General features: G+C 41.1%; 1 protein-coding gene across 1 annotated transcript in view; it reads right to left on the bottom strand.

The window, feature by feature from the left end:
- Positions 1 to 922: 922 nt before the first annotated feature.
- Positions 923 to 25,600, bottom strand: part of ZNF235 (zinc finger protein 235) — a 39,605-nt gene continuing 14,927 nt past the window's right edge. Inside the window, exons 3-5 of the mRNA XM_046681051.1 lie at positions 25,208 to 25,334; positions 23,277 to 23,402; positions 923 to 3,805 (exon numbers count right to left, since the gene is read on the bottom strand). Of these exons, the coding sequence (XP_046537007.1) occupies positions 1,830 to 3,805; positions 23,277 to 23,402; positions 25,208 to 25,334 (2,229 nt within the window). The 3' untranslated portion in view covers positions 923 to 1,829. The remainder of the gene's footprint in view (positions 3,806 to 23,276; positions 23,403 to 25,207; positions 25,335 to 25,600) is intronic.

The following is a 25,600-nucleotide window of genomic DNA, read 5'->3' as shown; positions in this document are numbered from 1 at the left end:
GACCCAGGGGAATCACAGGGTCTCATAAGAGGGAGGCAGGAGGGAGGAGAGAAGATGCTATGCAGCCAGTGCTGAAGATGGGAAGGGGCCACGAGCAGCCTCTAGAACCTGGAGGAGGCGAGGAGCGGATTCTCCCCGAGCCTCCAGAGGGGACCAGCCCTGCCAACACCTTAACCTTAGCCCTGTAGGACTCGCTTTGGACTTCTGACCTCCAGAGCGGTATGGGAAGACGTTGGTGTTGTTTTAAGCTAAGTTGGTGCTAACTTTTTACGGCAGCCATAGGAAACTAAGGCACCCCTCGATGGTCCTCTCACGGATTCTACGAGAACGCCCCCCGATCTGTATATGTCATTAGAGCAGCCCGGTGACAAAATGAAGTGCACAGGCCCTAGAGGCAGAGCTGGATCAGGTCCAGCCACCTAGTTTTTCCATGAATGATGGTTCCTTGCCTGTCATTAGGATCTGTATCATTGTTTTCATGGCTGTTTATTAGAACATACTGAAATATTTCGCTGATACTTCCTATTTTAAAGAATTCAGTGTAAACATCCTCGCGTGCAGTCCTTCTCACTTTTGCTATCATCTCCGAAGCAAAACCTCTCGTGCCAGGTCAAAGGATATTTTGAGACATGTTGACCAGCTGAGGTTGTTGACTTCCTACCAAGAGAAGCGAACAGAATGCTGTGTAAATGGCAACCCATCTAGATTGTTACATTTCATAAATTTCAACAAAATTCAACAGGTGTCTTGTCGTCCCCATTTGGGGGGAAGAATGGGGTGGAATGCGACAAAATTAATGTCCTTGAAATCTGAAAAGCCCCTGCCTAGAGGTCTGGATGGAGGAAGACTAGGCATAGAGAAAGCCTTCTGGGCTAGGCCTGAATGGAAAAGATGAGAAGAAACCAAGTACCAACAATTCAAGTTGACTAAGAAATTTTTTATCATTAGTAACTACTTTTAACATTTTTCAGAGAGGTACAGAAAACTCCTACCTTAATGAATTAAGGTTCAAAATTTCCAATCATACAAATTGCAGTATCATGTAACTAGATTAATTTTTTTAGTCTGTAAAATACAAACTAAGGATACTAAATATTACACTGAACACAACGGATGGTGCATTGTACAGAGAAGGAAGGCTGGGAGGGACAGTGGCCATTCACAAGTCTTGTCCAAATTTCTAGTATTGTGGACGGCAGTATCACATGACTTCCTGTACTTCAATCAGTATTTCCTCAGATTAATCTTATTAAGGCTACTTGCAGGATTCCTTTTGAGTACGTCATTATGAATTTAGGGTAGAGAAAGGACTAGAATTTCCAACTATTTGTCCTAATTATAGGGATTTTCTGCACTTGGTTTAGCAATGGCTGGGCAGCTATGGCGAGCCAAGCCCAGTTCTACATGGTAGAGATACAGGGCTGGAAACCATCGCTCCTACATGGAGGTTCCATTGTAGTGGACATCAGTTTTGTCGATCATTATCCTTTTGCTAAAGTCCTGCCCCAAATCTTCATTGATAAGCCATCTCCTGGGCAGATTCCGGTGAATTTCCAGACTCTTCTGTTTGAGAACTGGGACATTCAGAACTGTGGTACAAACACTGACCATCTTTCTAGAGTCGGTTTTCTTTCATCTGTGAACTCTGATGTTTGTAAACAATCTCCCACTGGAATCCTTAAAACACAGCATTTTATGGAGCTTCTTTCCCGCAAAGATTCCCTGAAGCTTCTGAGTTCGGAAGGAACGCTCCACAGGGATCAGCACAGACTTTGCAATGGACAGGAAGATGTGAAGTCTGACTGAAGGCTACACTGCTCGCCACATTTCTACAGATTCCCTCCGGTGTGGACTCTCTGATGGTATACGAGATGTGATCTCTGGCTGAAACCCTTACAACACACATCACAGATATACGGTCTCTCTCCAGTGTGGACCCTCTGATGTGTGTGAAAGTGTGAGGCCTGACTGAAGCCCTTGCCACACTGCTGACACATATAGGGTTTTTCCCCTGTGTGGACCCTCTGATGAGCACTGAGTCCTGCACTCCAACTGAATTCTTTTCCACACTCCTCACATTTAAATGGTTTCTCTCCGGTGTGAATGATCTGATGGACTTGTAGATTGGACCTCTGGCTGAAGGCCTTCCCACACGTGTCACATTTATATGGTTTCTCTCCGGTGTGGACTCTCTGGTGGGCCTGAAGATGTGACGCCTGACTGAATCTCTTCTGACACGCATCGCATTTGAATGGTTTCTCCCCAGTGTGGACGCTCTGATGAGCTTGAAGATTTGAGGCCTGACTGAAACCCTTCCCACACTCCTCACATTTGTAGGGTTTCTCTCCAGTGTGGACTCTCTGATGATTGTGAAGATTCAAGCTCCAGTTGAAGCGCTTCCCACAGACCTCACATTTGTAGGGTTTTTCTCCAGTGTGGACCCTCTGGTGGGCTTGAAAATAGGAACTCTGACTGAAGCCTTTACCACACACATTGCACCGAAATGGCTTCTCTCCTGTGTGAACCCTCTGATGGCTCTGGAAACTTGAGGCGGAACTGAAACCCTTTCCACACTCTTCACATTTATAGGGTTTCTCTCCCGTGTGGACGCGTTGATGACTATGAAGATTAAAGCTCAAACTAAAGCACTTCCCGCACTCATCACATTTGTACGGTTTCTCTTCTGTGTGGACTCTCTGGTGGGTGTGAAGATTTGAGCTACAACTAAAGCGTTTACCACAATCTGCACATTTATATGGTTTCTCTCCAGTGTGGATCCTTTCGTGGGCCTGAAGATGCGATCTCTGAGTGAAGCCCTTCCCACACACCTCACATTTATAAGGTTTCTCTCCAGTATGAACTCTGCAGTGAATATTGAGGTCTGTACTACGACTGAAGCCCTTCCCACAGCTTTCACACCTATAGGGCTTCTCTCCTGTGTGAATAGGAAGGTGGGCATAAAGATGTGAGGTCTGGTTAAAGCTCTTCCCACACTCGTGGCACGAATAGGGTTTTTCCCCTGTGTGGACTCTCTGATGAGTCTGCAGGTTTGAGCTCTGGCTGAAACCCTTCCCACACTCATGACACCAATAGCGTTTATTTCCTGTGCAAACACTCTGTTGAATGGGAATAGCTGAATTGTAACTGGCGTCCTCCTCATGGGCACCATATGCAGGGGACATCTTTCCCAAGTGAACCTGCTGATGAAGTTCCAGCCTGGAGCCACCACTGAAGGCTTTTTCACGTTCATTGCATGGGTAGGTGCTCTGTCCTGTGTGGATTACACTGTGCTGGGCAAGAGGTGATGCCTTCACCATGTCTTTCCCACAGTCTCTGTTGCCATGAGCTTCATCTCTTTTGTCGACCGTGTCAGCATCAGGGTGTGAAACACAACTGAAAATGTCAACATATGGAGCAAATATACACAATCTGCTTTTCAGCTGAGTCTGCTCACAACTTCTCTGATAATTCTGTGTCTCATTCAGATATATTTTACTCCAAGAATTCTGAGCTGTCCCAGTTGGAAATTCTTGATTTTCAGTAATGTTGGACTGATCCTCTATAAGATTCATTACACAGCTGTCATCCACATAAGCTTGAATGGATACTCTGGCTCCCGCTTCACAGGGGGGATTACATTGTTGGGGGAACTGAGAATTCTTTCCTTGAATATTTATCATGGAGTCTTGACTTTGGGTTAATTTGCTTGTGTGTTTCTTGATTTGCCAGCATGAAAGCTCTCCCAAGGAAATGCACCTGACTCCTGCTTCAGGAAGAGTTTTCCTCTCATTCTGACTGCTGCCTCCTGAAAGAATTAAGGACAGAGAGAGTGACATCAGCAAGATGGGGGACTACAAAGCTCCAAGCCGTTGTTCCCGCATGGAAATATGAACAAAGCAACTAGAGGGGCCTGCCCAGTGGGGTAGTGAAGCACACTCTACTTCAGCGACCTGTGGTTGGCAGGTTCTGATCCTGGGTGCTGACCTACACACCGCTCATCAGGCCATGCTGTGGTGGCGTCCAACACACAAAATAGAGGAAGATGGGCACAGACGTTAGCTCAGCATCAATCTTACTCAAGCAAAAAGAGAAGGCTTGGCAACGGACATGAGCTCAGGGCCAACCTTACACACACACACAAAAAAGACATAGAAGGGTGAATGGATTAAGAAAACAGCATTCCAGTATATGCTGTCTAGAAGAAACTCACCTTAAATCTAAGCATGCACACAGATAGAAAGCAAAACGATGGAACAATATATTCTGTGCATAGTAACCAAAAGAAATCATATGAGTGGCTATACTAATATCAGATGAAATAGACTTTAAGTCAAAAACTATTACAAGACACAAGGAAGAACACTATATGATAAAAGGGTCAAATCACTAAGAAAGTCTAACAATAATAAACATATATGTACCAAGCATCAGAGCTCTTAAATATACGAGGCAAACACTAACAGATCTGAAAGGACAGAGAGCTCAACAGTAATGGTAGGAAACTTGAAAACCTCACTTTCAATAAAGGAAAGAACAAGCAAAGAGATGATCAATGAGGAAACGGATGCCTTGAACAACATTACTGACCAACTGGACCTTCAAGACTCATACAAAACGCTCCAGCCAACAACAGCAGAACAGACATTTTCCAGGTGCTGGCTGAACACTCTATAGGATGGACCATATATCAGGTCAGAAACAATTCATAATAAATTTAAAAGGACTAAAGTCATACAAAGCATCTTTTCTAATCACAATGAAATAAAATCAGACATTAATAGAAATAAACAGGAAAATCCAGAAGTATGTGGAAATTAACATACAATGAGTCAAAGAAGAAATCACAAGAAAAATACTATCTAGAGACAAAAAGAAAAATATTATAGCATACCAAAACTTATGGGATGCAGTGAAAGCAGTGCTAAAAGTGAAATTTATAGCTGTAAATGCTTTCACTAAAAAAGAAGATCTCGGGCTGGCCCCGTGGCCAAGTGGTTAAAGTTTCATATGCTCCACTTCAGCAGCCTGGGTTCACGGGTTTGGACCCACTCCACTCATCAGCCATGCTGTGGAGGCAGCCCATAAACAAAGTAGAGGAAGATGGGCATAGATGTTACCTCAGGGCCAATCTTCCTCACAAAAAAAATAAGTAAGATCTGAAATCAACAACCTAACTTTATACCTTAAAGAACCATAGGAAAATAAGAATAAACTGAACCCAAAGCTAACAGAAGGAAGGAAATAATAAAGATCAGAGCAGAGAAAAATGAAATAGTGAATAGAAAAATACAGAAAAATCAACAAAAATAAGAGTGGTTTATCAAAAAGATGAAATTGACAAACCTCTAGCTAGATTAAGAAAAAGAGACAATTAAACAAACTCGAATTAGAAAGTAGAACACTACTACTACTGACCGGAGATAAATAAAAATGATTATAAGAATACAATGAATGTTAGTATGCCAACAAATTGGAGATATTAGACAAAATGGATAAATTCCTAGAAACACACCACCTACCAAGACTGAATCGTGAAAAACTAAAAATCTGAACAGATAAATAACTAGAATAAGGAGACCGAATCAGTAATCAAAAACTTGTCAACTACGAAAAATCCAGGACACAACCACATAGCTTCACTAATGAATTTTATCAAAATCAGAAAAGAAAGAGGGCCATTACAACTTATTTTACAGCAATGAAAAGGATTATGAGAGAATACTATGAAAAACTGTATGTTAAAAATTAAAACTAGGGGCCGGCCCTGTGGCCGAGTGGTTAAGTTCCTACACTCTGCTTCGGTGGCCCAGGGTTTTGCTGGTTCGCATTCTGGGTGCAGACATGGCACTGCTCGTCAGGTCATGCAAAGGTGGCATCCCACATGCCACAACTAGAAGGACCCACAACTAGAATATACAACTATGTACTAGGGGGCTCTGGGGGAGAGAAAGCAGAAAAAAAAAAAGGAAGATTGGAATAGTTGTTAGCTCAGGTGCCAATCTTTAAAAAAAAAAAAATTAAACGTAGATGAAATGGATAAATTCCTAGAGAACATGTAAACTACCAAGTCTGAATCATGAATACAAATTTAAACAGCCCGATAAGTAGTAGAGATTGAAACAGTGATCAAAAACCTCCCAACAAAGAAAAGCCCAGGACCGGATGGCTTTACTAGAGAATTCTATCAAATATGTAAAGAATTATCACAGAGCAAACATTTTCAAACTCATTCTGTGAGGTTAGCATTACCCTGATCCCAAAGCCAAACAAAGAGACTACAAAAAAGAAAACTACAGACCAATGATCCTGTGAGGAATATGGATGCAAAAATCCTCAACAAAATACTAGCAAACAGAATTCACCAGCAAAATAGGAGGATTATATACTATGACCAAGTGAGATTTATTCCTGCAATATAAAGACGGTTCAAAATACAAAAATCCCACAAAGTAACACACCACAACAGAATGAAGAAAACACATGGTCCTCGCAGGTGATGCAGTAAAAACGTTGACAAGATTTAACACCGCTGCCTAACAAAAACACTCAACAAACCAGGAATAGAAGGAAAGTCCCTCAACATAATAAGGACCATGTGAAAAGCCCCCAGCAAACATCATCCTCCACAGCGAGAGACTGAAAGCTTTCCCTAACAGCAGAAACAAGGATGCCCACTTTTGCCACTTTTATTTAACACGGTCCTCAAAGTCCTAGCCAGAGAAATTAGGCAAGAAGGAGAAAGAAAGCCATCTAAGTTGGAAAAGATAAGTAAATAATACCTGTTTACAGATGACATTATCTTATTTGTAGAAAACCGTAAAGATCCCACAAAACAGAACAAACGCTTAAGTATCAAGGAGCAAATTCAACAAAGTTGCAGGACACAAAATGCCACACAAAAATCAGTTGCTTCTACACACTAACAATTAACATCAAAACGAATACTCGGGAATTCACTTAACCAAGGAGGTGAAAGATTTGTACACAGAAAAACACAAAACACTGCTGAAAGAAACTGAAGACATAAATCAATGGAAAGATATTCTGTGTTCATGGCTGGAAGACTTCACATTGTAAAGATGTCAACAGTACCCAGAGCAATCTACACATTCCACACAATCCCTGTGGAAACCCCAACAGTGCTTTCTGCAGAAATATAAAACTCCGTCCTAAGATTCATATGGAATCTTAGTAGACTCCGAATTGCTAAAACAATCTTGAAAAAAAGAGCAAAGTTAGAGGACTCCCATTTCCTGATTTCAAATCTAATTACAAAAACAATGGAATAGAATATAAACCCTAGAAATAAACATTCGCATATACAGTCAAATGGATTTCAACAAGGCTGGCAAGACCATTCAACAGGGGAAGGACAATCTTTTCAACAAATGGTGTTGGGCAGTCCACATGCAAAAGAACAAAGTTGGACGCTTCCCTTACACCATATAAAAAATCAAATCAAAATGCATCACAGACCTAAACTAAAAAGCTAAAACTATAGAACTCCTAGAAAAAAACCACAGAGGAAATCTTCCTATTAGATTGGGTGATGATTTCTTGAATGACACCAAAGTATGGGCAACAAAAATAAAAACAGATACATTGGATTACATCAAAATAAAAAAACCTCTGGGAATCAAAGGACACAAATACCAGAGTGAAAAGAAAACCTACAGAATGGAAGGAAACTTTTTTTTTTTTTTTTTGGTGAGGAAGATTGCTCCTGAGGTAACATCTGTTGCCAATCTTTCTTTTCGCCTCCCCAAATCCCCAGTACATAGTTGTGTATCCTAGTTGTAAGTCTTTCTAGTTCTTCTATGTGGGATGCTGCCTCAGCATGGCTTGATGAGCGGTGTCTAGGTCCCCACCCAGGATCCAGACATGCAAACCCTGGGCCGCTGAAGCAGAGCACACGAACTTAACCACTTGGCCATGGGGCCAGCCCCTGAGGAAGGAAATATTTTCAAATCATGTATCTGATAAGGGATTAATATCCAGAATATATAAAGAACTCCTATAAATAAACAAAAAAACAATATGATTAAAAACTAGGCACAAGATTTGAATAGACATTTCTGCAAAGATAATATCACAAATGGCCAACAAGCTCATAAAAAGATGCTCAACATCTATAATCATTAGGGAAATGTCAATGAAAACCATAATGGGATACAACCTTACACCCATTAGTATGGGTACTATCAAAAAAAAACAGAAAGTGAAAGCGTTGGTCAGGATGTGGAGAAACTGGAACCCTTGTACACTGTTGGTGGGAATGTAGCACGATGCAGCCACCATGAACGGTATGGTGATTCTTCAAGGAAATTAAAAACTAGACCATATGACCCAAGAATTCCACTTGTGGGTGTATACCAAAAACAGATGCAACAGAGCATCAAAGAGGTGTCTGTACACCCATGTTCTGTGCAGCATTATTCACAATGGCCGAAAGGCAGAGGAAACCCAAGGGTCCATCAACAGATGAATGGATAATCAGAAGGTGGTATGTACGTACAATGGAGTGATTCAGACTCAAAAAGGAAGCAAATTCTGACACTTGCTGCAACATGGAGGAACCCTGAGGACGTTATGTTAAGGGAAATATATCTGTCTCCAAAAGACAAATATTGTGTGATTCCACTCATTGGCAGGTACTCAGAGTAGTCACATTCATAGGGACAGAAAATAGTATTGTTGTCGCCAAGGGCTGGGGGGTAGGGGGACTGATGGTAAGTGTTAATTATTGAGTACAGAGTTTTACTTTGGGAAAATGAAAACGATGGAGAGGTGGATGGTGGTAATGTTTGCACAACAATTTGAATGTACTTAATGAGACTGAACTGTACATCTAAAAATGGTTACAATCTAAGTTTTATATTTTACCTCGAAAAAAACTGACAGCGATTACTTTGTTCAGATATTTCAAAATGTAACACAGTCCTCAATAAGAGGCTTCGCTTCCTGAAGGGAATCTCCAACTTGACTATCATGTTGGATTTTCTTTGCTCTTCTGCGCCCATGGAAACAGTCACTGGGCTCCTAGGCACCAAGCATGGATGAGATTCATTAGAACTACAGATCTAAGAATAGGGTATGAGGCAGAAATTAAAATTAGCCTGTTGCAGAGCAACATAAAAACACCCCAAGAAATTCTCAGAAAGGAGAAATTGACTTCCTTGCCTATAAAAATGGTAAATTAAAAGTCTGTTCTTCTTTAGCTACAGCTACTGAATTGTAAGTACCATCTACATAAATCCGCCTAAGTTTCTGCCTCAGTTTCAGGACCTCATTGCACAACCTGCACACGTGGAAAAGGTGTTCACTCTAAGGAGAAATCGACAAATCCACATTTATACTTGGAGATTTCAATCTGCCTTCTCAATAACTAGCAAAACAAGTAGAGAACGAGTAAAGATACAGAACACTGGAACAAGACTATCAATCAGCTTGACTACCTGGCCTTTACAGAATAAACAGCACAAAACATTCTTTTTAGGTGCACATGGAACATACTCCAAAACACACTATATTTTGGGTCATGAAACAGGCTTGTAATAAATGCAGAAGGATTCAAGTCATACAAAGTATAGGCCAACCATGACTGAAATTAATAACAGAAAAGTCTGGGAAATCCCTGAGTACTTAGAAAATAAATAACTCTAAACTGTGAATAAAAAAACACAGTATAAAGGGTATTTTGAACTGAATGATAGTGAAAACATAAAATATCAATTTGTGACATGCTACTGAAACAGAACTTAGAGGGAAATTTATACAGAGTGAAAGTCTCAAAGAAACCAGAAAACCAAAAGCAAATTAAATCCAAAGTAAGCAAATAAATTATAAATAAATAAGTCAGAGCAGAAATCAACGAATGAAATAGAAAACAAAAAATATAAATCAGCTGGCCCTGTGGCCGAGTGGCTAAGTTCGCGCGCTCTGCTGCAGTGGCCCAAGGTTTCGCTGGTTCGGATCCTGGGCATGGACATGGCACTGCTCATCAAGCCATGCTGAGGCAGCACCCCACATACCACAACTGGAAGGACCCACAACTAAAAATATACAACTATGTACCGGGGGCTTTGGGGAGAAAAAGGAAAAATAAAATCTTTAAAATATATATATAAATACAAAGAAGCAAAAGCTGGTTTTTGAAAAGAACAAAATTGATAAACCTGTGACCATTCATGAAAAGAAAAAAAAAGACAAATCACAAACATCAGCAATGAGAAGTGACATCACTACAGACTGTACATTATTGAAAACGAGACTCCAAATAGCCACAGCAATCTTGAGAAAGAGGAACAAGGCTGGAGGCATCATTCTCCCTGGTTTGAAACTATATTAAAGATTTTATTTTTTTCCTTTTTCTCCCCAAAGCCCCCCAGTACACAGTTGTATATTCTTCATTGTGGGTCCTTCTAGTTGTGGCATGTGGGACGCTGCCTCAGCGTGGTCTGATGAGCAGTGCCATGTCCACGCCCAGGATTCAAACCAACGAAACACGGCCGCCTGCAGTGGAGCGCGTGAACTTAACCACTCGGCCATGGGGCCAGCCCCTTGAAACTATATTAAAAAGCTATAGTAATCAAAACAGTATGGTACTGGCATAAAAACAGACACAAAGATCAATGGAAGAGAATAGAGAACACAGAAATAAACCCACATATATATGGCCAATTAATTTATGACAAATGAGCCCAGAATATATAATGGAAAAGGACAGTTTCTTCAATAAATGGTGCTGGGAAAGCTGGACAGCCACATGCAAAGAATGAAACTGGACCACTGTCTTACACCCCACACAAAAACTCCAAATGGACTACAGACTTGAACGTACGACCCGGAACCACAAAACTCCTAGAAGAAAACACGGGGGGGAAGCTCCCTGACATTGGCTTTGGTGGTGATTTTTGGATTTGACGTCAAAAGCAAAAATAAACAAGTGGGACTCCACCAAACTAAAAAGCTTCTGCACAGCAAAGGAAGCCAACAAAATGAAAGGGCAGCCTACTGACTGGGAGAAAATATTTGCAAATAATATATCTGATAAGGGTTAATATCTAAAATATATAAATAACTCAACAGCAAAAGAACCCACACAAACGATCCAATTAAAAAAATGAACAGAGGATCCGACTAGACATTTCCCCAAAGATACAGATGGCTAACAGGGACATAAAAGATGCTCAGCATCACTAACCATCAGGGAAATGCAAATCAAAACCACAATGAGACACCACCTGACAGCTGTTAGCATGAGTAGCATCACAAAGATGAGCGAGAATAAATGCTGGTGAGGAGGTGAAGAAGAGGGAATCCTTGGCTGCTGGTGGGATTGTAAAGTGGTACAGCCACTAAACCATATGGAGGTCCCTCAAAAAATTAAACATAGAAGTAGCATGTGATCCAGCAACTCCACTTCTGGGTGTATATCTATTTGAAGAGAGATCTGTGCGCCTATGTTCACTGCAGCATTATTCACATTAGCCAAGACATGGAAACAACCTAAGTGTCCATCAACATTTGAATGGACAAAGAAAATATGGGAGAAATATATATAGAGACACACACATATATAATGGACTACTACTCAGGCATAAAAAAGAAGGAAATCCTGCCATTTGCAACAACAGAGATGGACCTTGGGAGCATTATGCTAAGTGAAATAAGTCAGCCAGAGAAAGACAAATACTGTATGATCTCAGTTATATATGGAATCCACAAAAACCCCAAACTGATAGAAAATGAGATCAGATTTGTGGTTACCAGAGGCAGGGGGTGGGTGAATTGGATGAAGGTGATCAAAAGGTACAAACTTGCAGTTATAAGATAAATAAGTCCTGAGGATGTAATGGACAACATGCTGACTACACTTAACACTGCTATGTGGTATATTCGAAAGTTGCTAAGACAGTAAATCCTAAAAGTTCTTATTACAAGGAAAAAAAGTTTTTTTGGTATCTACATAAGGTGATGGATTTTAACTAAACTTACTGTGGTAATCATTTTGTGGTATACATAAGTCAAGTCATTATGATATACATCTTAAATTTTCACAGTGCTGTATATCAATAATATCTGAAAATTGAAAGAAAAAAGAAATGAAAGAGGGGACATCAATACAGATCCTATGGGCATGAAAAGGATAATAAATGGATACTATGAACAACTCTATGCCCAAGAATTTACTAACCTAGATGATATGGACCAAATTATTGAACAACACAATCTGCCAAAACTCATACAAGAAGAAACAGACAATCTGAATAGGCCTATATCTATTAAAGAACTTGAATCAATTAATAACCTTTCAAAACAGAAAGCACCAGGCCCAGATGGGCTCACTGGTGAATTTCACCAAACATTTAAGAAAGAGATTATACCAATTCTCTACAATATCTTTCAGATGACAGAAACAGAGGGAATCTTCGTAACTCATTCTACAAGGCCAGCATTACTCTCATACCAAAACCAGACAAGGACAGGACAAGAAAACTACAGACCTAAGGGCTGGCCCCGTGGCCGAGTGGCTGAGTTCGCACCCTCCACTTCAGTGCCCCAGGGTTTCACCAGTTTGAATCCTGGGCACAGACATGGCACTGCTCATCAAGCCATGCTGAGGTGGTGTCCCACATGCCACAACTAGAAGGACCCACAACTAAAATGTAACTATGTACTGGAGGGATTTGGGAAGAAAAAGCAGGGGAAAAAAAAAAAAAAGAAAACTACAGACTACTATCTTTCATGCATATAGATGTAAAAATTGTCAAAAATATCAGCAAATCAAATCCAACAATGTATAAAAAGAATTATGCACCATCACCAAGTGGGATTTATGCCAGGTATGCAAGACTGGTTCAACAGTGGAAAGTCAATTACTGTAATCCATCATATGAATAAACTAAATAAGAAAAATCAAATGATCCTATTAACAGATACAGACAAAAAAGCATTTGATAAATTCTAACACCTATTAATTGATAAAAACTCTCAGCAAACTAGTAAGATAGGGGAAATTCCCCGGGATAAAGGACATCTAGAAAAACCAACAGCTAACATCATACTTAAATGGTGAGATCCTCAAAGCTTTCCCACTAAGATCAGGAACAAGTAAGGATGTCCCTCTCACCATGCCTTTTATACACTGTACTGAAAGGTCCAGCTAATGTAGTTAAGAAAAGGAAATAAAAAGGATACAGACTAGGGAAGAAGAAATAAAACTCTCATTGTTTGCAGATGACATGATTGCTCATGTAGAAAATCCCCAAGAATCAACAAAAAAATCCCCTGGAACTAATTAAAAATTATAGCAAGGTTGCTGGACAAAAGTTAATATACAAAAGTCTATCACTTTATACAAGCAATGGACAAGGGGAATTTGAAATTAAAATCACATTACCATTTACATTAGCACCTCCCAAAATGAAATACTTAGGTATGGATCTAACAAAACATGTTCAAGATCTATAAGAGGAAAATTACAAAACTCTGATGAGCAAACTCAAATAAATAAATGAAGTGATATTCTATGTTCATGGATAGAAAGACTTAACATTGTCAAGACGTCAGTCCTTCCCAACTTCATCTACAGATTCAGTGCAAACCCAATCAGAATCCCAGCAAGATACTGGGTGGATATTGACAAATGAATTTGAAAGTTTATATGAAGAGGCAAAGACCCAAAAGAACCAACACAATATCAAAAAAGAAGAACAAAGTTGGAGTACTGACATCAACCAACTTCTAGTCTTACTATAAATGTGTAGTATTCAAGACAGTGTAGTATCAGTGAGAGAACAAACAGAATAAAGAGCTGAGACAGACCCACACAAATATCATCAATTGATCTTTGATGAAAGAGCAAAGGTAATAAAAGAGCAAAGACAGTCTTTTCAACAGATGGTGCTGGAACTGAACATTCGGATGCGAAAAGACCTACACAAACTTACACCTTTCACAAATATTAGCTCCAAACAGATCACAGACCTTAATGTAAATGCAAAACTATCAAACTCCTAAATTAAAATTTTCTACTCTGAAAGACACTGTCCAAGAATGAGAAGACAAGCCACAGACTGGGAGAAAATACTTGTAGAAGACATATCTGGTAAAGGACCAATAACCAAGATATACACAAAACTCTCAAATGGCAACAGTAAGAAAACAACCAGATTGAAAAATGGGCAAAGGACCTGACCACACACCTCACCAAAGAAGGTATACAGATGGCAAATAGGCATATTAAAACATGCTCCACATCGTATGTCATTAGGGAACTGCAAATTAAAACAAGACACCACTACCCATCTATGAGAATGGCCAAGATCCACAACAATGACAACATCAAATGCTACTGAGGATGTGGAGCAACAGGAACGCTCATTCATTGCTGGTGGGAATGAAAAGTGATACAGCCACTGCAAGACGGTTTGGCGGTTTCTCAGAAAACTACAAAACTAAATATACTCTTACCATAGGATTCAGCAATTCTGCTCCTTAGTATTTATCCAAATGAACTGAAAACTTATATCCACACAAAAATTGTCACACAGACGTTTATGGGAGCTTTACTCATAATTGCCAACACTTGGAAGCAATGAAGACAAACAGGTAAGTAAACTGTGGGACATCTGAACAATGGAACATTATTCAGTGGTAGAAAGAAATGAGCTACCAAGCCATGAAAAGACAGGAAGAAAACGTAAATGCACATCAGTAAGTGAAAGAAGCCAATGTGAAAAGGCTGCCTACTGTACGGTTCCAACTGTAGGATGTTCTGGAAAAGGCAAATCTATGGAGACAAAAAGAGCAGTGGTTGCCTGGGGTTCCAGGGGAGGGAGAGGTGAAGGGGTGAAGCACACAGGACTTGGAGGGCAGGCGACCCATTCTGTGTGACGCTATGATGAAGGATACACGTCAGGACACATTTGTCCAAACCCACAGAATGTACAACACCCAATGTAAACTATGGACCCTGGGTGATAACGATGTGTCAATATAGGTTCAAACACACTGCTCGAGTATGGGGTGGTGATAGCTGGGGAGCCTGTGTGTGGGTGGTCTATGGGAACTCTCCACTTCCTGCTCAATTTTGTTGGGAAACTAAAATTGCTGTGAAAAAGAAAATCTATTTAAATAAATAAATAACACACACACACACACCAGTGAAAAAATAAATAAAAAATAACATACACCAACCACATGGATCCAGCCATTCCACTCCTGATTCTTACCCAAGAAAAATGAAAGCTGATGGCCATACAAACATTTGTATAAGAATATTTAACACCTTCATTTGTAATAGCCAAAACTTGGAAACCAACATCCATCAACAGGTGAATGAATAAACAAATGCTGGTATAGCCACATAGTGGAATACTACTCAGCAATAAAAAATGAACTACTGATACATGTGACAACATGGGTGAATCTCAAATTATGCTGAGTGAAATAGACACACAAAAGAACAGATCCTGCATGATTTCATTTGTAATGTATAGTGACGGAGTAGATCACTGGTTGCCTTGGGAAGGGTCTGGGACAAGAAAGTGGGGAGAGAGGGAGAGACTACAAATGGACAGGAGGATTTTGTAGGGCTTTTAAGGATTTCTTTTGCTTTGATGTGCTCTGCAAATTAACCCCCATTTCCCAGATCTGGCAGCAAAACAGCTCGAGTTGGCAAAAGGCAGAGTTCGGGCTGGGGAAGAGTTGGAAATTTAGGGCGGAAATTCTGGAAAGCGAGAAGGCCACAAAAGGCGTGAGATCACTGTGAATGTATGTTCCTTCCAAACACCCGGCTGACCACTACTGCACAGGTGGTTTGAGTCTGACGCTCTTCGGACTGAGTGCATTATGTAACCCACACGTGGCTTAAAGTGCCAGAGGGCAGCACTCGGGGCTGGAAATACCACAGGAAATTTAGGGGAGAAAGTCAAAGGCAAGGAGACCACAGAGAGCCAGTCTCTGAGGAGAAGGTCTGCCCACATCCTTGGCAGATCTGTCAACTATGCAGACACAGGAAGACCCGAGGGCCTGGACCAAAGAAGGAGCAGCTGGAAGGCAATGGACATGAAAATGTAATACTAAAAAAACATTTGATTTACCCAATAGAAGGCACAAAAGGACATATGGGTGAATAAAAGAGATGAGACCAAAAAAAGAAAGAAAAAAGGAAGATGGTAAATGTAAAAACATCTGTATCAATAACTACATGATGTGTAAGTGGAGCCCCCCCTAAAACCAAAAGGCAGACATTGGCAGAGAACATCATAAGCAAGATCCAAAATATGCTGTCTGGGGCCGGCCCGGTGGCGCAGCGGTTGGATCCCAGGTGCAGACATGGCACCGCTTGGCAAGCCACACTGTGGTAGGCGTCCCACGTATAAAATAGAGGAAGATGGGCACGGATGTTAGCTCAGGGCTAATCTTGCTCAAAAAACCAAAATACGCTGTCAACAAGAGACACATCTTAAATACATAGGTCTTTTTCTTGACCTTTTCTTTTGAGTATATCATACAAATATATGAGGCAAAGCCTAAGAAAGCTTGAGTGGCTAGACTAATATAAGACAAAAAGGGACCTTACAAAATAGAGAGCTATTAGAGACAAAGAGAGACATTTTATAACAAAAACATCAATACAGCAAAAAGATACAAGAATTGTGAAAGCGTGTGTCTAAAAATGGCACCAAAATACACGAAGCAAAAACAAGTAAAGTGAGAAACGGACAAGTCTGCAATCAGAGTTGGAGATTTTAACACTTCTCTCAATTGTTGAAAGAATAGTTAGACCATAAAAAAAAATCAGTAAAGCCAGACAAGATCTGAACCCAAAATGAAACTTAGAGATCACTGCTCCCAACTACGGAACACACATTTTTTCCAAATTACACATGCAAGATCCATCACGATAAACCCTATGCAGGGCTATAAATTAAGTTTCCAAAGATTTCAAAAGAGTGGAATATTAAAGAATACGGTCTCTGGCCACACACAGTAAAATTAAATTCAAAACCAGTAACAAGAAGATATCCAGAAAAGCCCTAATTACATGGAAATTAAACACACTCTAAATAACCCACATGTCAAACAAGAACCACATGGGAAATTAGAAAATATTTTGAAATAATAAAGAACGTCATGTCACAATTTCTGGCACGCAGTTAAATAGCACTCAGATAAAGTTAGTTTTAAATGTTTGTATTAGAAAGCAAGAAACATCTAAATCAATAACCTAAGGTTCCATCTCAAGAAGCCATAAAAGGAGAAATTAAGAAGGAGGAAAGAAATAAAGAGTGAAAATCAACTAAATAGAAACACACAGAGGGCCAGCCCTATGGTGGAGTGGCTGAGTTCGTGAGGTCTGCTTTGGCAGCCCAGGGTTTCGCTGGTTCGGATCCTGGGCACGGACATGGCACCGCTCATCAGGCCACACTGAGGTGGCATCCCACATGCCACAACTAGAAGGACCCACAACTAAAAACACACAACTATATACCCGGGGGGCTTTGGGGAGAAAAAGGAAAAAATCTTAAAAAAAAAAAAAAAAAAAAGACAGACAATAGGGAAAAATCAAGGAAACCAAAAGCTGGGCCTTTAAAAAATAATTAATGAAAGTGATAACCTCTAGACTAATCAAGAAAGAAAATAGAAAAGACAGACATCACCAACACCAGGAATGAAAGATGCGATAATACTAAAAATCACAGGGGCATTAAAATAAGATATGGGGCTGGCCCTGTGGCTCAGTGGTTAAGTTCGTGCGCTCTGCTTTGGCAGTCTAGGGTTCGCCAGTCTGAATCCTGGGCGCGGACCTACACACCACTCATCAAGCCATGCTGAGGCCGCGTCCCCCAGAGAAAAGCTAGGACTTACAACTAAGATACACAACTACGTACTGGGGCTTTGGGGAGGGAAAAAAGGGAGGAAGATTGGCAACAGATCTTAGCTCAGGGCCAATCTTCCTCAAAAAATAAATAAATAAATAAATAAAATAAGGAGATACATTGAACAACTTGGATAAAACATTCTAATTCCCTGAAAGATACAAATTAGCAAATCTGCTACAAGAAAGGCAAAACATTTAAATAGTTCATGAATTGAATTCATAAATAAAAACATTGTCACAAAAGGACTAGACAACTTCACTGGTGAATTCCATTTAGCACTGAGGAAAGGATTAACTCCAGTCCCAGACAAACCCTTTCGGAAAACAGAAGAGGGTTACTTCTCAAGTGACTGACTAAGGCCAGTGCTATCCTGACATCAAAACCAGACAAAGACGTCAAATGCAAAGAAATTACAGACCCAAATCCATACTTAACAAAGGTGTGAAAATCCTTAACAAAGAGGAAATCTTATCTGTTTCTAGAAACATAATTTAAAAAGGCCCTAAATAATAAATATGTGGGGTTAATCCCAGGAATGCAAGACTACTTTAACATGTGAAATCTCCAATGCATTTTACCATTATTAACAACATAAAGGAGAAAAAAATCTTATCTCAGTAAAAGCAGAATAAGCATTTTGATACCTATGCGTTCAAGCTAAAAACTCTCATTAAATGAGAAAGAGAGAGGAACTCAACCCATTCAGGGAAGCTGAAACATCCCCACTGTGAACGCCACACTCAGTGATGAAAGACTGGACGCTGTGCACCTGCATTCAGACAAAAGGGGACAAGAGGCACACGGACTGGACAGGAAGGAAAGAAAACTATTTATTTGCAGAGGTTATGATTCTATACATAGAAACTCTTTAGAAATGTACGAAAATGCTTCAAGATGACTGACAAATAATAATGTGCAACTGAAACTTCACAATGTTGTAAACCATCATAACCTCAATAAAAAACAATGCTTCTAGAACAAGTGAATAGAGGAAGGTTACAGGATACAAGGTTGATGTAGAAAAACCAACTGTATTCCTCTACGGTAGAAGCAAGTAATTGAAATTAAAAAGCTATTCTTTATATAGCATCTAAAGAATGAAACACTTCTAAAAAATTAAAATATACAACTCCTATACACTAAACACTATAAATGTGATACTGTGATTTACAGCATATATATGTTGTGGTCTTTGTCCATAGCTCCTGTCTCGGGGCTCCCCAAACCCTCGGAATTTCTTAAGTGATAAATGGGAGCATTTTTTCTTATAGTATGTGGTCTTTTATCATCAGTTCCTCAAGTGGCTTCAGAGCCATAAAGATGCAATGGGTATCCTGTTATCCATAACAAGCCCCTGTCAACCACACCCGAGTTTATGTTACTGAAGTAACTTTTGGAAAGCAACTAACAATGGGGGATGGTTGCCAGGGGAACAGACCACGATTAGAGGGTGGAACTTTCAGTCCTGTGTCCTGTCATCCCATTCACTCCCCCAATCTCTGGGGAGATGGGGAGGAGGTTAAATCACCAATGGCCAATGGTTTCATCAATCATGCCTATGGACAGAGCCTCCATAAAAACTCAAAAGGAGGGGGCTGGGGGAGCTTCCAGGTTGGTGACCCCGAGGAGATGGCAGGGAGAGTGGAGGCCCAGAGAGACCCTGGAAGCTCTGGGCCTCTTTCCACATACCTTACCCTGAGCATCTCTTGCATCTGGCTGTTCCTGAGTTATGTCTTTTCATAATCAACTGGCAATCAAGTAAGTACAATGTTTCTCTGAGTTCTGTGAGCCACTCTAGCAAATTTCTGGAACCCAAGGAGGGGGGCGTGGAGCATCTTGTAGAGTCAGAATAAGAAAACGCTCAAAAAACGTAAGGATGGGGCATGACAAAGGGATACGGCAGCCAACCTGAAAGATCAAAGCAGCATCAATTTGACAGCAAAATAAACAGCGTGCTATTGCATTATGACCCAAAATATAAAATCAATATACCTCAGTCCACAGTGATCACAGAATAGGTTTAAATGACAATAAAGAGTTACTGTTGTAGGGGCCGTGATTCAGCAGTAATGACTTGACGGAAGTGAAAGAAGAAAGTACCAAAGCAGGACTGCCTTTGAACATCAAGGAGACAAAACTCATGACTACAGAAGAGCTACACAACTGTAAGGTAGACAATGAAGGCACTGGAATCGTTAAAGATTTCGTTTACCTTGGTTCAGTCATCAATTTAAATGGAGATGCAGCCAAGAAATCAAGAGAAGACTGAGACTCAGAAGGATGGCAATGAAAGAATTAGGAAACATTATCAAGTGTACAGAAGTGACATTTGAGACCAAGGCCAAGACTATCCACATCCTCGTATTCCCAATTACTACGTACAGGTGCAAAGGCCAGACAGTGAAGAAGGCTGGCAGGAAGACAATGGAGTCATTCGGCATATGGTGCTGGAGGAGAGCTCTGTGGATGCCCTGGACTGCCAGAGAGACGAACAAGTGGGTCCTAGAGGAAATTAAGCCTGAACAACCGCTGGAGGCAGAAATGGTAAAACTGAGGCTGTCCTGCTTTGGGCACATCAAGAGAAGGCAGGATTCTTTGGAAAAGACAATAATGCTGGGAAAAGTAGAAGGCAGCAGGGAAAGACTCCTTAAAGGAAGCCATAGGCCTGAGTCCATGAGAGCTGAGCAGAGCTGCTGAGGACAGGACGTTGTGGACATCACTGAGGGTCGAAGCTGATCGGACAGCACGTGACGACATTACCAAATGACGCAAATTACATGTGAACTGACTCAGACTCACAAAAGGTTCAACATTTCAGTAATTTTCTTTTCCTACACAGGATTCTCCTTATCTACACAGATGCATCAGTGACTTTCGTAAATGTCATGCTTGAAATTTGTACCAGAAAACTTCACCTAGGTCACGTGATTAAGTACTAGGAGAGAGGGACAGAGAAGACAGGATGGATGGGTAAGTGAGAAGCTGACTGCCTGGCTGGGAATGTGGATTGCACCTGAAAAACCTGTTAAAACTAATAAATGAATTCAGCAAAGTAGCAGGATGCAATGTCAACACATAAAAATCAGTTGCATTTGTATACACAAACAATGAATGACCCATAAGGGCAATTAAGCAAACAATTCCATTTACAATACCATCAAGAAAAATAAAATACTCAGGAATTAGCAAAAGAGGTGAAAGTTTTATACATTGAAAACTATAAAACGCTGACATAAGAAATTAAAGAAGTCATTAAAAAAATGGAATCACATACCATGTTCATGGATTGCAAGATTTATCATTGTTAAGATGTCAATGCCACCCAAACAGATCTACAGATTCCATGCAATCCCTGTGAAAATCCCAACAACACAGTAATGGAAAAACCCATCCTAAAATTCACAGAGAATCTCAAGGGAACTGGAAGAGCGAAGACAATCTTGAAAAAGAAGAAAAATCTGGAGGACTCACACCCTGATTTTAAAACTTACTACAAAGCTACAGAAATCAAAGCAGTGTGGTACTGGCATAAAGACGTACACACAGACAGAACAAGGAAAAGGGTCAGAGAGCCCAGAAATAAACCACTGGATATATCATCAAATGATTTTTGACAAGGGTGCCAAGACCACTCAGTAGGAAGAGAACTGTCTTTTTTACAAGTGGTTCTGGGAAAATTGGATATCTACGTGCGAATGAATGAAGTTAAACTCTGCCTTACGCCATATACAAAAATCAACTCAAAATGCATCAAAGACCTAAATGCAAGGGATGAAACTCCTAGAAAAAAACAGAGCAAAAGCATCATGAGACTGGATTTTGCCATGATTTCTTAGACATGACACCAAAAGGCACAAGTAACAATAGACAAACTTGACTTCGTGAATATTAAAATCTTTCGTGCATCAAAAGACCCTATCAACAGAGTAGAAGAGCCACACCCATAATGAGAGAAAATACTTTCAAATCATGTGTCTGGTAAGGGATTATTATTCAGAATACACAGATAATGCCTAAAACTCAACAACAAAAAACAAACACCCTGACTCAAAAATGGGCAAAAGACTTGAATAGACAGTTCTGCAAAGATACACAAAGGGCGAATAAGCACATGAAAAGAGGCTCAACATCACTAGAGAAATGCAAATCAAAACAATGAGATCCCACCTGATATGCATTAGGATGGCTATTACTTTTTTAAAAAAGGAGAAAATAAGTGCTGGAGCAGATGTGAAAAACTGGAAGCCTTGTGCATTGCAGGTGGCGACATAATGGTGCAGCTATTGTGGAAAACAGAATGGTGGTTCCTCAAAAATTAAAAACAGAATTACCACATGACCCAACATTTCTATTCTAAATATATACCCAAAAGAATAGAAAGAAGGGACTTCTGCAAATATGTCTACAGCCATGTTCACAGCAGCATTATTCACGGTACCTAAACAGTACAAACAACCCCAAATTCAATGGATGAATCAAGGAAATGTGGTGTGTACATCCAATGGAATATTATTCAGCCTTAAAAAAGGAAATTCTGACACATGTTACAACATGCATGAACCTTGAAGATATGATGTTAAGTGAAATAAGCCAGACACAACGACAAATACTGCAAAATTCCACTTAGGTGAGGACCTGGAATAGTCAAAGTCACAGAGGCAGAAAGTAGAACAGTGTGACTGAGGACGAGGAGTAGGGGAGACGGGGAGTCACTGTTTCATGGGGACACAGTCTCAGTTTGGGATAATTAAAAAGTTCTGGAGATGGACAGTGGTGATGGTTGCACAACAATGTGAATGTTCTCAATCCACTGATTGTACACTTAAAAATGGTTAGAATAAATTTTACATTATGTATATTTGGCCCCAATTAAAAAATCTGTATATGCTAATAAGATGGGTGGTGTAGTGCTTAGTCACAAATTAATGCAAGTTAAGGACATGGAGAGTGAAGGGAAGATGGTATTTTGAACAGAGCAGTCAGAGACGGACTCGGGTGAATGATTTCTGAGCAGAGACATGAATGAATAAGAAACAGGGGTCAGAGGTTTATGGCACAGCACCTTTCCAGCCAGAAAAAAGAAAGTACACAGTCCTGAGGCAGAAGCATAACTGTCATATGTGAGGAACAAGTGAGGCTGGCAGAGACAAATGGAGGAGGAGATGACAGGAGAAAAATGTAGAGTGAATGGTAAAGCTAGGTGAATGAGCAAAACATAGGGCCTTCCAGGCCCCTTAAATTATCTGGATTTGCCTGAGTGAAATGAGAAGCCAGCAGAGGGTTTGAGGCAGAGCAGTGACATGACACGACTGACGTTCTCAAAGGGTCTCTAGCTGCTGTGTGAAGAGAGCATCCAGCACAGAGGCAGAACAATGGGGCTGTCACCTGCGAGGCCTCGAGCTGCCCAGTTCTCCCCTGAGGGCCCACCTCTCTGAGCTGGAGTCTCCTTCAGTGAAAGCTTTTCCTCTCTCTCCAGCTGGGATATCATATCTGGTTTGGAGGATGGATGCCCTGTCAAAAGATTTAAGTGAAAACATTAAAGACAAAGAGAACTGAAAAATGGCTCCAATCCCATAACGTAAGGCTCTGCCCCTCCCCCAAAGCATGGTTTCTCAAGACCCATCAAAAGAAATACATTTAGGATCATTAGAAGTCCATTACTATCACCGCCATATCGTGATTCAGAAGACATACTTGGTCACTCAGATGACCAAAACATATTTGGCCTTCATCCACGATTCCTGGCTCACAGGTCCTGCAACCCTTGGAATTTCCTTCACAGGTCCCAGAACCCTCAGAATTTCATAAGTGTTGAGTGTGATACAGGTGTCTCTTGTTCACTGAGGGTGACTTCTGGACCCCACCCAAGGGTGAGGGCTGGTTGCCAGGAGAACCAGCCATATGATCAGAGGATCGGATCTTTCATTCCCACCCGCTGATTTCTGGGGAGCCTGAGGCTGAATCAACTGCCAGCGGTCAATGACCTAATCAACCATGACTACATGACGAAACCTCCATAAAACCCAACAGGACAGCTCACTGGCCCTTTCTTGGAAGGCTTCCATGTTGGGAAACCAGAACACTTCCTTGTGCCACTGAGCCGGGCCCCAAACTCCACGAGGACAGAAGCTCCTCTGTTTGGGACCTTGTCCTATCTATCTCTTCATGGGGCTGTTGATTCATATCCTGTAACATCTTTTGTAATAAATCAGTAACTGAGTGAGTGAACAGACTGTCTCAGGTTCTCAGTGAGCCGTTCGAGGAGGGGGCCGTAGGAATCTCCAGTTTGTGGCTGGTTGTCCAGAAGCACAGGTAACAACCTGGGTTGCGACAGGTGCCTGGAGTGGAGGGTGGTCTTCTGGGCCTGAGCCCTTTCCCTCTGGAATCTATCTCCGGGTAGACAGTCTGAGAAGTGAGTTGAATTGCTGGACTCTCTGCTGGCATCTGAGGACTGCGTGTTAGTGTGAAGAAGCCTCTACATACACGTGTTGGAATGGGATCCAGCACCCTTTGCAACCACACAAATTGCTGAAATAAAAGTTTAAAGACCCTGTTTCTAACCAATGTGTGTTCTCATCCCATCCTTTCCGGAGTCTGACGTCCTTCCTGTAAACTTGCAGTGACTGCTACGATGCACACTGTTCTTGCTAAGGAGCTCTGAGATTGCAACTCTATTCTCTATTATAAAAATGCTGATGCAACTTACTAAATTAATTTCAAGACACACCAATGGATCATGATCCACAAGTTTAAAAAAGATAAATGAAATAAGGAGCAAGGGGAACCCAACTCAACTGTTCATTTATAGTTCATTTATAAGAGATAATGTAGGGCTGGCCCAGTGGCATAGTGTTTAAGTTCGTGCACTCTGCTTCAGTGGCTCAGGGTTTGCTGGTTCGGATCCCAGGCGCAGATCTAGCACCACTCATCAAGCCACACTTTGGCGGCATCCCACATAAAACAGAGGAAGATTGGCACAGATGTTAGCTCAGCGACAAATCTCCCTCAAGCAAAAAGAGGAAGATTGGCAACAGATGTTAGCTCAGGGCCAATCTTCCTCACCAAAAAAAAAAAAAAGATAATGTAAAAAGAGTAGAAACATCTTCTCTTTATGCTCCAAAGGAACTAGAAAACTCTGATCTCTAAGGAGCCCTGAAGCCTTGAACCACTCGGCAGAGGTCAGGGGTGCTACTAAACATCTTAATATGCACAGGACAGTTCCCACAACCAAGAATTATGTGCCCCAAAATGTCAGCAGTGCCAAGGTTGGGAAACCCTGCTTGAGGGGATCAGTTAGAGAGGGCGTCTGTCCTCACCCACAGAGAGCAGGTTCCGGAAGTTCTCCAGCATCACGTCCCGGTACAGCTTCCTCTGGGCGGGGTCCAGCAGCCCCAGCTCGTCCTCATTGAAGGTCACGGCAACGTCCTTGAAGGTCACTGCCTCCTACAACACCAAACACGCGCAACCTCAATCTTCCACCAATGGCCGCTGGGAGACGAGCAGACCAAGAAGGTGGAGGACATGTGTGGGGAGCTCTTCCAGATTCTGAGGAACCTCAACAACTCTTCCTGGTCGTTTCTCTTCCCCCTCCACATTCACACCAAAAATGCTGGGGGCGAGGGTGACAGGAGAAGGAAGGAAACAGAAAGAACACTGTCTCGTGTACATGTAATACGGTGCCTCTTATACAGTCACGTCTCTAGAACTGT

This window comes from Equus quagga, chromosome 13, assembly GCF_021613505.1.
Source record: "Equus quagga isolate Etosha38 chromosome 13, UCLA_HA_Equagga_1.0, whole genome shotgun sequence".
NCBI lineage: Eukaryota > Metazoa > Chordata > Mammalia > Perissodactyla > Equidae > Equus > Equus quagga.
This window is presented reverse-complemented; position numbering and strand designations above follow the sequence as displayed.